The sequence below is a fragment of the Haliotis rubra genome, unplaced genomic scaffold (genome assembly GCF_003918875.1).
Source record: "Haliotis rubra isolate DU_JTF1 unplaced genomic scaffold, ASM391887v1 Scf29, whole genome shotgun sequence".
NCBI classification, from domain to species: domain Eukaryota; kingdom Metazoa; phylum Mollusca; class Gastropoda; order Lepetellida; family Haliotidae; genus Haliotis; species Haliotis rubra.
The window spans coordinates 2,258,585-2,272,952 of NW_025766957.1; the positions used below are offsets into that span (position 1 = coordinate 2,258,585).

Here is a 14,368-nt window from a genome sequence, read left to right on the forward strand (position 1 = left end):
CACTGAAATCTTCAAAGTGTCGCTGTGACCTTGAAAATTAAGTGAAGGTCACCAAAATCAACTGGGCACTGTGCCTTCCCTAGATGAAGCTGGGCATCAATATGCAGAAAATGCAGTGAATGGTTCTTGAGGTATCTCGCTGACAAGCATAACATGCAGGATAATATGCTGAAATCTTCAAAGTGTCACCATGACCTTGAAAATTAAGTGCAGGTCACCAAGATAGACTGGGCCCTGCGCCTTCCCTAGATAAAGCTTGGTGTTGAATATGAAGAATATCCAGTGAATGGTTCTTAAGATAGCTTAACATGCAGATTAACATGCTGAAATCTTCAAAGTGTCGCCATGACCTTGAAAATTATCTGAAGGTCACCAAAATCGACTGGGCCCAGCACTTTCTCTAGATAAAGCTTGGTGTCAAATACAAGATATCTCGCTGACAACAGTAAAACGTTAAAGTCCCCTTGTGTCCTTGACATGAAGGTCAAGGTCACTAAACCTGACTGGGACCTTTCTTATACTGTGATGAACCTAGGTACCAAATATGAAAAGAATCTAGTCAACGGTTCTTAAGATATTCCAATTTGTACGGACGGACGGACGGAGCCTAATACTCAGTGTTCGAAATAGCCACTGGCCCGCTAGCCCGTGGCTAGTAAAAATCCAGTCGAGCCAGTGAATCTCCTGGTCTGACTGGCTAGTAAATTTTCATGGAGTCATTTTGTAAATATACCACTCTCTCCGACTTATTAAGTTTTAAATCATGCAAGATTATCGCCTGATAAAAATGTTCATCATATCAGCAGCTTATGATGAACCCGTGTCATGACGATGATACCTTAATTTCATCTAATTTTGTCATATTTTGCTTAGTTTCTGCATTCAAATTTCAGGCTAGTGAATTTTTGTGGGCCAGTAACTTTCAGGCATAGCTATCCCGACCGGTGAGCAAAATTTGGAAAACTTTTTCGCACACTGCTAATACTATATCCCCCGCTTCGCGCTAAACGTGCGGTGGGGGATAAATAATCAAAACTGACCCTCTTCTTGCAAAAACACATTAAACACAACAAAATTCATAACAAGGGCAAATCTAGTATTCCCAGAGTATAGGTTTTTGGCACACACTGGTAAAGACATGGTCCCAAGGACATTGAACCAAGAGTGTCAACAATCTAGACTTTCTAGTCGTTTATCCAAATTCTGTATATTTCATATAACCACTAGCACGGAATCAGCTGCAGACTAGTTGGAGTGAGTGTGTGAGTGAGTTTAGTTTTACACCGCTTTTAGCAATATTCCAGCAATATCACGATGGGGGTCACCAGAAATGGGCTTCACATATGTGGGGGGATTGAACCCAGGTCTTTGGCTTGACGAGCGAATGCTTTAACCATTGGGCTACACCACCACCCCCAGACTAGTTAGACATCATATGACCATTGGTGTCCGTAGAATAAAATCACGAGACACCAAGTCTACCCGTAGCATTCGTAATTCTCCGTGACCTATTCAACTCTTTCCGTTCATTTCCGTGACGTCACAGGAATGACTCGATACATTTGCACATTGGGCAACAGTGTGGACGTAGCTCAGTCGGTTAGCTGTCGAGCTAACAATCCGAAGGTCGCGGGTTCGCGTCCCGACGGGTTCTCACAAACTGGTTGCTTGTCTTAATGACACGTGACCTACGGCAGAGATCGTCCTCACGAGAAGTTGTGGTGCTGTATTCTAAAGGTGCTCCGTATTGCATTGTTCCTCATGGCACGTTAAAAAGTTCACATGCGACTTGACAGAAACATGTGTATCATGATATGTATTATATGACTGCTGTATCGTTTCACCCAAAATCAAAACATATTCATGAGTGTTACACCTGAAAGAAAATACATTTCTTCCCAATCATATACACTATCTGTTCTAAAGCAGAAAGCATACCAACCTTTGAGTTGAGTAGACCCTCCAGACGTTGAGCAACAGACTGCCCTCTTTTGGGTCGGATGAGAACATAGCAGGACCGTATCCTGGGACATGCACGGAGCAGTTTCTCCAGGAGAACTTTCCCCATGAATCCAGTCACTCCTGTAATGAAGAGACTCCTCCCATCATAGAACTCGGTAATGGAGGGCATACCAGCCATGGTTATGTATTGAAGGCTGAATTACAGTCGTGTTTGTGCCGGTTTGTGTCTTCACGCAGGAATCAGAGTCTGAAATGAAAAAAACAACAAAACAAATTCAGCTGCGTTGAATATTAAGGAGGGTTCTGGCCTCAGAATTTTTTTTTTTCCAAAATAGTCCAGGACAAGTGGAAACACTATTTCATTAATCTTCAGAGTTTTTATATGTTCTTACAGAAATAATTCAGTTCCAATTTGAAACAAAATTGAAGCATTGAAAACTGTTTCAGAATTATAGCTCTAAATGCATTGAGCCAGCGAAGGCTAGTTGGAATTCATAAATTTGTGATAGATTAAAAAATGGTTGACAATACACATTATTGTCCTCCAATCACTACAACGGTTGCATACCGATCCTTCAAATTTCTGATTTCAGAGTAGTAAAATGCATTCGACGGTTATCACTGTGATCTTAGCTATTAATTAGTTATCAAAACATCGGATCATACCAAAAAAAGACGCACAGGGTGTTGGATGGTTTGACTCTCTTTATTGCTGTACTTTTGTATATCTTTGCCTACTCATATGATGCAATGAGAAATTGATGCATTAAATACATGGGGTTTTAATTGTACTTTTGTACAAAATTGAAATTGATACATTAAATAAAATGCCTTCATAAGGAGAAATATATACAAGGATATTATATCTATATCTGCATTCAACAAAATGAAACATTATTTCATCGACACATTTTCAGTTTGTAGGAATGTTACACACGGTCACCATACACCAAGCAAGTGTCCAACACAATCAATAATATATGACTAAAGTACGGGGCTCTCATAAGGCTAAAAACATTGAAATATTACATTTGGATTATTGTGAGCGGTTATTGGGTGTAAAAAAATCAACTTGTAATTGTATGGTTTATAACGAAGTTGGTTGTTATCCTTTGCGCTACAAACAGATGTTCAATATTGTCAAGTACTGGAGTAAGCTGCTAGGAACTGAACTATATTCTGCGTGGGGGTTATGAATATCTGTATGATGAGGTGGAAACAAATAATGTTCAGAACTGGGCCTTTCAGGTTAAGAATATTTTGACAACTCTTGGTTTTGATGATATATGGTATAAGCAAGAACTGAATGTCTCTTATCTGCCTGTAATTAAACAAAGACTCATTGATCATGCTTTTCAGTGTATTGGAAGTCAGTTGTCCAGTTTTACTAAGTGTAGATTGTACAAACATATTATTGATACTTTCACTTTGCAATGTTATCCTTCAAAAATCAATTCCTGCAATTTATACAAAATATTTGTCTAAATATCGACTATATTTTCATGTTCACAACCGATTAGGTGTACAGCTGAAGGTAAATAAAGAATTAAACTGAATTGAGTTAAAACTATTTAAGAAAACATGTAGTCTAATCCAATACAAGCCGATCCCTTAATTAATGAACTTAGACTCTCCCAGAGTGTTAACAGTCTAAAATTTGCCCGATTAGCACAGAACCACTCAAGCATGATTTGACGGATCGGCACTACTGACTGTTCAATCAGCATCAACAACTGTTGAAATTGATGTTGTTGATTAAAATGTAACATTAGAGACCATAACAACATTTTAACATTAAACTGAAAGTAATTAAGTCTAGACCAAACAATGAAGTGACTGAAGTGAGTAACAATCTCCAGCATCAGTTGACATGCCATCAAACAAGTCATCAAGCCTGATGTGTTGTTACTGCTGACCTTTTGTAACCCATAATCTCCTGGGGCATACTAAATAAGGGCAAGACATCAGTAATTACAACAAATGGCAATGATATATAATCTGTGAAACCCAGAGGTAATATTAATAAATACAACCCGAGTCGATTGATTACCTTCCTCTAGCTTTGGCAACGCAACTGTACAATCATTACTTGCTAATTGTATGTGTTACCATGATAGACATATTGCCTCTAGAACAGGGGCGGATACAGCTTTTTGAGAAAGGGGGGTGCACAGTTCATTTTCACCAGTTTTCACAAGAGTTTCAAATCAGAAGATGACATATCCCCCGGTCCCAACATATTTGAAAGAACAAAGCATCTGACAGTTACTTAAAGTCCAGCTTGATTGTTTTTTAGACTAAGACCAAATCATGAAAGATATAAATGCCAAAAATATGCAAATAGCAAAAGGCACCACTTTGGGATATGCCTCACATATCTGCCAAGTTTTGCTGAAAGATATTAGTTTTCGAGTTGTGCTCTGGAAATGAAACCCATCACTCCCTTTTGAGACTAAGTCCAAAACATTTCCATGGAAACCAAGAAAAATAAAAATGACAAAAATCTGCAAGTAGCAAGAGGCACCACTTTAGGTTCGGCTTGATATATCTGCTAAGTTCTGTTGAAAGATATTGAAAAGTTTTTGAGTTGTGTGCAGGAAACGAAGCCCACCACTCCTTTTTTAGACTAAGTCCAACATGTTTCCATGGAAACTGCGAAAATAAAAATGACCAAAATCTGTAAATAGCAAAAGGCACCACTTCAAAATCTGTCCAAGCTCTGTTGAAAAATATTGAACGGTTTTCGAGTTGTGCTCCGGTAACTAAGCCCACCCCTTCCTTTTGAGACTAAGTCTGAATCATTTCATGGAAACCGAGAAAATAATAAGTCACAATAATATGTAAATAGCAAAAGGCACCACTCTAGGTTCTGTTTGATATATCTACCATTTTTTGCAGAAAAATATTCAACAGTTTTTGAGTTATGCTCTGGAAACGAAGCCCACCCTTCCCTTTAAGACTAAGTCCAAAATGTTTCTATGGAAACCGAGAAAAATAAAAATGACAAAAATCTGTAAATAGCAAAAGGCACCACCTTAGGTTCTGTTTGATACATCTACCAATTATTGTTGAAAAATATTAACAATTTTTGAGTTATGCTCCGGAAACCAAATGATTACGGAGAGATGGACGGTCAAGGCATCGACTATATCTCCCCCAACACATTAATAATAATAAAAGCACACAATTTCTGAAACAGCCCTGACAGCATAAGAGGAAAGCCAGGAAAGTGAGGCATAAAGTGTGGTGTTATGTTGTGCAGCATATGCGGTGACCATGATGACTACAGATATACACACAGGACATAATTGTCCCACTTGAACTTTTGTGATGATTTGACCTCCTTTCCTCAGCTTCTTCTATACATACTCTAGAGAGCAAGCATTTCCACAGCACACTCCAAGGATCTCAAATATCTTACATGTAGTGAGTGAGTAAGGTTTTACACTTCTTTAAACAAGTTTTCATTAATATAGCATGGGACAAAAGAAATGGGCTTCACACACTGTACCCAAGTTGGGAATCGCTAGTCTCTTTTCATATATTTCATTAAAACAGCTTTTCCAAGAAGGAACTTGTGATTGAAAGTTGAGCATATAAATGCAACACTCACACCTGTGGAATCAATTTCTGTATGTATGAACAGTATAATGATGCCAAGTTACAATCAATTTTCACAAATGTTCCATCTGTAATAATGGAGAACTGCTCCCGACTCACCCGACTGCCTTGATTTTGAACATAATAAAATTGTTCAGTGAAACTCACACAAATATTGATTATACATGTTCAATTCAGGTTGATATCATGGTCGATAAACTAACAATAGTGAAAATTACAATCAACTAGTTGAAAGACTTTCCTGAAAGCCAGTAGTCAGGTGTGAGCAACATGTGGCTGTAAACATTTCAGTGGAGTTCTGTTACATGTTAAATTCAATAATTTCAAGGTGACTTGAAAATGGTCAAGTATTGATAGAGATTAAGCCAGCTCTTGAGCTACAATTTAACAAGTATTCAATTTACCGTTTAACCTTGTTCAACCAACTTAAGTCTACAGGAATGATACTTTCATTTACATTGCCATGATTACAGGTATCTACTACATTTGGAGCCAAAGTCCCTGACAGCATTGCATATTTTTTAACACTGCTATCTGATGCTGATCTCTCACTATTAGGGAAATTAATTCCAATCACCAGATTGTCTGAAGATTCTTAAATCACTACCCTCATCTCTTCCATCTAAAATGAGCAGAATGAGTGATGGATCTTTGTACAAACGGGTACCAAAGAAATGTGCCCAAGAAAAAATCAGAATAATTATGGCAGAGTACCCAAAATGATGGAGGACGTCCAAATTCCTCAAATCGAAACTTGCTCAAGTTGTAGAGTGTGAAGCCCATTTCTGGTGTCCGCCGTGATATTGCTGAAAAATTTCTAAAAGCGGTGTAAAACCAAACTCACTCACTCATGATGTAGACCCTGTTTACCTGATTACAAGTGCATGTTTTATAATGCTATGAGTACTGTACATCCTTCGCTGTGTATGCTGATTTTTCGCTGTGTATGCTGATTGTTTTTATAAATCATTTACGATCTCATACAAAACTCTCACTGTTCTAATCCAGAAGCTGAAGATAATCTTTTCCATGCTGATGACCCCTTCAGGCTATTTTTCAGTTTAAGTTTGGGTAATTTTTGTGAGTTGTTTACGCTCTCATATAATGTAATGTTATATAGGACATGTTATAGAGGCCATTATATATTACAACAATTCCCAGTCAAAACCTTCATTCAAAATTGATGCAACTTTACAGATTCTGTCTTTACTTCAATCCCAACTGAAAAGCATACCAGCATGAGTACCTCCAGCATAGCACCATTTGTGTTGACAGTGACCGTAAACTGAGGTTTGTCTATGATGTAATGAAATATGTATGTTGCACGTATTTGGTTACAAGTAATTTGTTCATGCATTCACGTCGGACAAACACACTTGCCACAATAATTAGATGAAAACTGTTATTGTCTAGTCTACTGATATATATGGTCTCTGGTTTCAACATGCTGATACGGGGATCTTAAAAAATGACTGTGCTTCTCTTATCAACTCCCATTTTTAGTTTAGATCTAGACATTGCCTCTTTCTTATTGTAATAAAACTTAATGCTTGATGGGTATACAATCCATAGCAAAAAAATAAATTAGAATTTGAGGGACTTTGTGCAAGATTTTATTTTTACAAGTATGATCATTATCCAACTTTTATGGTTAAAATATCAATATTATCTAAAGATAACATCAAACGAAAATATTATTTAAAAAACCATTGAAAGTCTTGCTTAACGTAAGGCAATAAACTAAAACTATTTCCCATCGCTGAACTCAGTGTCTAAGTAAGTTCTACAGCGACCTGCTGTCTTCCGCATGTTTGCACAGCTTACAGCATGGTTACCTAGACACACTGATCTCACAGGAGCATTTTTTCACCAGAAATAAACCCACCATGTTTCCACAACATTTCTAATTGACTTTACGAATAAACATATAGTTATCCTTCTATCGTCTAACTGAAAAGTAACGTGTTTGACAGGTGGACCGAATGTCAACTACACAAGCATCGAGCATCTAATCGACGCGGGCAACCTACCGGCTAGACTGTGAGGAGAGAAAAAAAAGAGTGAAACGAAAGCTACGTTTGAGAAATTGTTGCTACTTTCACTCACCTTGGTAATACTTTAAAATATCATCGATCAGTATGTCATGTTCTCGCACAGTCGTGTGATGCCGAAAATTATCACGCCTTGCTTTAGTGATCAACAGATACGGCCGGTCAACGCCCTCTGGTGCAAGAAGGGAGGTTACTCGATCGTTACCTCGATACCATTGCTGAACTATTACATAAACTGGGTTCGTTTTGATTTTAGATCGAATACTAAGAATTAAATGTCAGCAACTTTGCAAGATTTTGCACTTTAATTACAACACGTATGTAAACATAACATGTAAATAGTTATTGATCGTTTTCTGCTAATCTATTGATAGTTACTACATACACATACATACATATCCTTCACATCAAAAGTTTAGACTCACTAGTGTATAAATATAGCCGCTTACTTCAGGCAACTGTTCTAAACTAAATTTTGCCATAATAGGCCATACTGTTTAAAGGTACTGTTTACACATGAACTGATGTATTGTAAAACTTTGAATAGATTGTTGTCATGAGTTCAGTAAATGATGAAAATCAGTGATTTACACCACAACGCAGCTGTTCACATGCACGATATTTGCACATGTTTTCAGCAATTTGATGCATGGTCCTCGTGCAATTCTCCCCCAAGGTAGTGGAGAAATCAATCTTCGATGTAACCATGCATATATATATATAAACAAGTGATTTTTGCAGGTGTATAAGCAATAGATATATATAAATATGAGTCCAGGTATTTCTTCTTGCCAAATCTCCTTTATATCTGCACAAGATCATTCGCCGTTCAACGGCTCTTCAGGTGTACAATGAAAGCTATATATAGCTATATAATGAAATATATATATATATATACACACACACACACACACACACATAACATATAGTGAGTGTTTTAAGTGAGTCTAAACGTTTGAATAGAAGTATACATTTAATTAAAAATAACTATAATTTTTATGGATTTTTTAGATGCGACACTCTGCAGTATTCCAGCTGTATGACAGCGGTCTGAAAAATATTAAGTATGAGGAAGATCCAGTGACTGACACAGAGAGCATCGATCTGTGCATTCTGGATACGGTGACATGCATCAACCAAGAGAACGAATCTGACCAAAAAAGTCGGGTGGCATTAGCATAAAATACACATGGAACAAACTATCACAACGCCTTATATTTTTCATGGTATCAATATGTTGCCATTATTCATAGCAAAGAAAATTATCCAAACCTCAATTCAACTTACTATCTTGATAAACTGACCCTCTAGGAATATTTAAATGACAAATCTAATCGCAAAATGAACGGTTTACAGCAGTTTATTCCGAGAAGTAAACATGGCAAATTGACTCATTTTGTAGTGCTGATAACCATGGTCGTGTGCCGTTAACAGGTGTGGCCACTTTTAAGATTCTGGCATTCTCAAGAAATCACATAAGTGTCATTAACCGAGCACAATAGTTGACGTAACTACCGCCGACTGCAATAACACCCACCACCCCCTCCTCACTGACTGTATTAGACGTTGAATTTGACGTTGAGGTATTCAGAGATACAGATAAGATGCGTATTTGCGTAAATTACGCAAATATTTGTGAAAACGCAATTCCTATTAAGTCTTTTGCGTACAAGTACGCTTCAATTTTTGTAAATACTCAAAAGATTTGATGTTACATGAGTACAAACAAAAATAGATAAAATAACTGAGGTATATTGAGAGTTCTTATTTCAGCACTTGGACTTGGCAACTTGCAGTCTTTCTTATCGTTTCTCATATAACAGATCAAATATAAATAACAAACACGTAAACCAACATTTAAACTTTAATATATTTTTACAATCAATGGAAAATGGCAAAATACCCAATTACGTTTGAGTGCGGTGGGTACAATATATTTGGTTACTCAAAGGAAAATTAGGATACCCAAATAAGATGAACACAAGCGAGTACATAACTCAACGACCCAAAAAGCTATCTGTAGCTCTGTAGGTATTGCGTTCCATTCTTGATGGAGGTCTTGTTACAATAAATACATCAAGAAATTGTACTACAGGGTTTCTTCGACCCTCATAGCCCAAATAAGGTCTGTGACATTGAGATCTGGCCTCCTGGCGTGTCAAGATAAAGTTCCTAGGCATCTTGACATAAGAAACTAGAAAGTGTTTTTATTCGTAAAAAGAGATGTCTTCCCCTTCCCCCAATTCAACGTTGAGACCTCAAACAATTCATTTGATTCCTTCAGTTTCAAAATTTCTAAGTATGAAAATACATATTATACATGTTTTATAGTAGTACATGTATATGGGTGATGCTTCTAAGCTTACTAATAATTGGTATTGGTATTAAGTATACAAAATATAAAAAAAATCTTCAAAAAGACAAAGTCCAAATTGTTGCCATGGAAACAGATTTTTTGGGATTAAACCCCTCAAATCCCCAAAAGGCACATCTACATGATATGGAGAGGCAGTATACCAAATTTGGTGAAGATGGGTCAAATAGTTTCAGAATCTTCGTCCGGAAACGAACTTTACCATTCAAAAAGATAAAGTCCAAATCGTTGCCATGGAAACAGAAAAAAATGTGAAAAAAACTTAAACCCCCAAAAGGCACATATATATGATATGGAGAGACAGTATACCAAATTTGGTGAAGATGGGTCAAGTAGTTTTAGAGTTATGTTCCGGAAACAATGGGGACGCCGACGGAAACTCAACCAAATATCAATATGTCTTCCGACCCTTCGGGGGGAGACATAATCACCAAAGGCACGTGCACGATGTGGCTTGGCATTGATGCTCATAAAGACTGGAGTGGGGTTCAAAGGATGGTCATCGACATGTTGGAAATTCTTGGATGGAGAAGATATACTTCTACGCTTACTTAGAGCAGAACGTGAAGCAAACTTCAGTCTTCATCTGAATACTGTATGTGGAGCTATTCCTTGGTTTGTGGCTGCAGGTAGACATACATATGCCAAGTTTGTTCTAACGTTTGTATACTTAGCAGACATGAACTGCTTGAAAGACAAGGACCTGCCAGCCTACAGACATTTGGATGGAAGTGGCTTTGTAATACCAAGATCTGCAAGACACAGCTTCAATAGTGAGGCAACAGATCAAGGCCTGGAACAGATCTTCAACAGGGATGGCCAACGCAAAGGATGAGTTATTGGTCTGACACTACGCAAAGTTGCTCTTACCCGGTGGTTAAAGGCAGGGCATATTACTTCAGAATTCTCCGAATCTTTTTAAGCCTGTTTGTAGTGGTCGGAGCAGGGCTGATAAACCACACGAGGAGCTTGGAAATGTAAGACTTGTCAGCGATGAACAGGATGTCACCATGTTATCGTATGCCAGCTGCGAAAATTGTCGCTGTTGATCACAGGATTGTCTTGTCCAGACTCGATTATTTACAGACCGCCGCCATATAGCTGGAATATTGCTGAGTGCGGCGTTAAACAACCAACTAACCAACCAACATATGCCACGACTTTCATCGTTACCATACCTTGAAACATTTGTCTTTCCATGTATAATAACATTTCATACGCGACAGAAAACGTTTAACGCAGATTCTGTTTGTTGCTTGTGCGTCACCATAACTTTTGCCTTTGAGAATTTATCAGCTGCATGCGGATATCACAAAAGAGAGAATTTCCCTCTGAATCCAAAATATTTGAAGCATATTTTTGCGCATAGTGTATTCAGAGTTTCCTTCAATTTTCAAATGAGAGTTGAAGATCAAGGGCACAAATGTTCTTTCGGCGGCAAAAACATGCATGTCAGCTTATTTTCCTGCATGAATGAAAAACAGTTTTACATGTCAGACAGTGGAGAATAAGGATGCCTCGTATTTGATTCAAAGATCACATGATTTAACATTTTCAGATTTTGACATAAACTAAACCTGTACATGAGATAAAGATTTGACCAATTAAAATTTTGATGGAACATTTTTATAATTAATAATAATAGCATTACTCCCCATTATGAACTTTCAAAACAAAGATCTCATTACAACTAATTTAAACACAGCCTTGAAAACTTCACATGGAGACGAGTGATAATTAGTGATAATGGACTAATGTTGTTAAATGAACCTTGTTACAACAAGGAAAAGTGAAGGTATACACTTTTCAAAATGTATTTTTCGGCTTCTAACCCAAACAGCTGTTACGATGTGTTAAAGCCCCTTTGAACCTCTTATAGTAATTGGCTGTCTGTGTGTCAAATACATTGACACATTTTTCTGTCATTTTGTGAAATGACTGACATATTCAATATATCATTTACTTGAGTGAATCATATTTACACATTGACTGTAACATATACATCTAGAAATTTCTAATTCTTTGTTTTCATATACATGAACCCTGAACTTAGTTTTATCTCCAAGAACTATCTAAACTTTGGCCCCATTTTGATAAAGGTCTAATATACCCTCAATACCTGCTGAAAAGCAGGTACAAGAACTAAGAACCCATATGCAATGGGTCATGTCATATGCCATGTTGACTGGTTTGTTGTTTAACGCCGAACTCAGCAATATTCCACCTACATAGCGGTGGTCTGTAAATAATCGAGTCTGGACCGCACAATCCAGTGATCAACATCATGAGCATCGATCTACCCAATTGGGATACGATGACATGTGTCAACAAAGTTAGCGACCTGATTATTCACTACAACCTACAAAATGTTATTACTGAACCAACAAGAGTAACGCCCGTCTCATCGTCCTTGGTTGATCCCATTATTTTATCTGATGATTGTTCATACAAAGACGCAGGGGTCGTTGAATTAACATCAGATATTAGTGATCACAAGGGAACCTATGTCTATCTTTCAAGCTATGTAAATGTCAACAGTGCATACAAGAAACAAGTTTGGTTGTATAACAACGGTAATTATGATGCTTTAAATAATCTGATTAGGGAAACTAATTGGGAGAGTATTTTTTCTAAAACTCCAAATGTTAACGACGCTTGTGTAATATTTACTTCTCTGCTTAAGGAATATATGGTTAGATGTATCCCAACCCAGACCATTACAGTCAGCCCTAAAGACAAACCTTGGTTTGACAGTGAACTTCGGAGATAAATTAGAAAAAGACACCGTTTAAGAAAGAGAGCATTTCGAACACTGAATACTTCTGATGTATCTAAATTAAAAAAGCAGAGGAATAAAGTAAACAATCTAAAAAAATTAGCCAAGGAAAGTTTTTATTCGATTTTAGGTAGTTTTTTTATCTTCTCACTCTACTCAATCAGCAGATTATTGGAAGGTTTTTAATTATTTGTTGAAAGGTTCTACTTCATCAAGACCCATTCCCCCTCTCGTAACTGATGATTCCGGAATACCTTCAGCATTTACAGACATTGACAAAGCCCAAACGTTGAATAAATATTTTGTTTCTGTTTCCAATATCAATGATGACGGCAAGACTTTGCCACCTTTTAGCCATCGCTGTCCCTAACAGCATTACAAGCGTTAGTGTTACTGAAAAGGAAGTATCGGATATGATTAAGACTTTACCAGCAAACAAAGCTAGTGGACCTGATGGTATTAATATGAGAATGTTAAAACGAATTTGTACATCAATAGCTGAACCTCTTTGTTTACTGTATAATATTTCTCTGAGTCAGTGTGTTTTTCCTTCAGCTTGGAAAACAGGCAATAGTATCCCTATTTTCAAAAAAGGAGATAAATCCTTCCCTACTAAGTACAGACCCATAAGTTTATTATCTATCCTCGGGCAAAATTTGAAAAAATAATGTTAAAGCATTTACATAACCATTTCAATAAACATAGCATTTTAAGTAAATTTCAATCAGGTTTTACTACAAACCACTCTACCACATCTCAACTCATTGAAATCTATCACAATATATGTTCAGCTCTAGATACTCATCACCTTTATTGTATGATTTTTTGTGACATTTCAAAGGCCTTTGACAGGGTGTGGCATAAAGCGCTATTGCTCAAATTAGAAAATTATGGTGTTCGTGGGCATTTACTTAGTTGGTTAACAAACTATTTATCTGATAGACGACAGAGTGTTTCCATCAATGGTACATTATCAAAAGAATTAAATGTTACTGCAGGAGTTCCTCAAGGATCTGTCCTTGGTCCGTTTCTGTTCCTTGTGTACATCAATGATTTACCTGAAACTCTAACAAATGTCACAAGACTATTTGCCGACGACACTTCAATTGGTGTTGCAGGAAAAGATGTAAAAACCATAGAAGCTACTCTTAACTATGATTTAGCAAAATTGAATGAATGGGCTGACAAATGGTTAGTTAAGTTTAACCCGAACAAGACCAGATTCATGCTTTTTAAAAATGGAAATTGTCCACAAGTTCCTGACTTGATTTTCAATAATGAACATTTGGAACGTGTACATCAACATAAACACCTCGGTGTCATCTTTTCAGATAATACAAAGTGGCCTCATCATGTATCTGCTTTAATAGAAAAGGCCGCAAACATTGTTTCCTCATTACGGACGCTAAAGTACGTATTACCTAGATATATCCTGTCTAGTATGTACGAAATGTATATTAGGCCTATTTTAGAATATGCAACTGAGGTCCTGGATAATTGCCCTAGCTATATTTGTGATAAACTTGAAATGTTACAACTTGAAGCAGCAAGAATTGTAACCGGATTGCCTAAATTCGCTTCAAG

General features: G+C 37.1%; 1 protein-coding gene across 1 annotated transcript in view; it reads right to left on the reverse strand.

Annotated features, from left to right (window-relative positions):
- LOC124281828 (fatty acyl-CoA reductase 1-like) overlaps positions 1-7,826 on the reverse strand; it is a 37,462-nt gene extending 29,636 nt beyond the window's left edge. Inside the window, 2 exon segments of the mRNA XM_046717823.1 lie at positions 1,943-2,209; positions 7,690-7,826. Coding sequence (XP_046573779.1) covers positions 1,943-2,140 — 198 coding nt within the window. The 5' untranslated portion in view covers positions 2,141-2,209; positions 7,690-7,826.
- Positions 7,827-14,368: the final 6,542 nt, after the last annotated feature.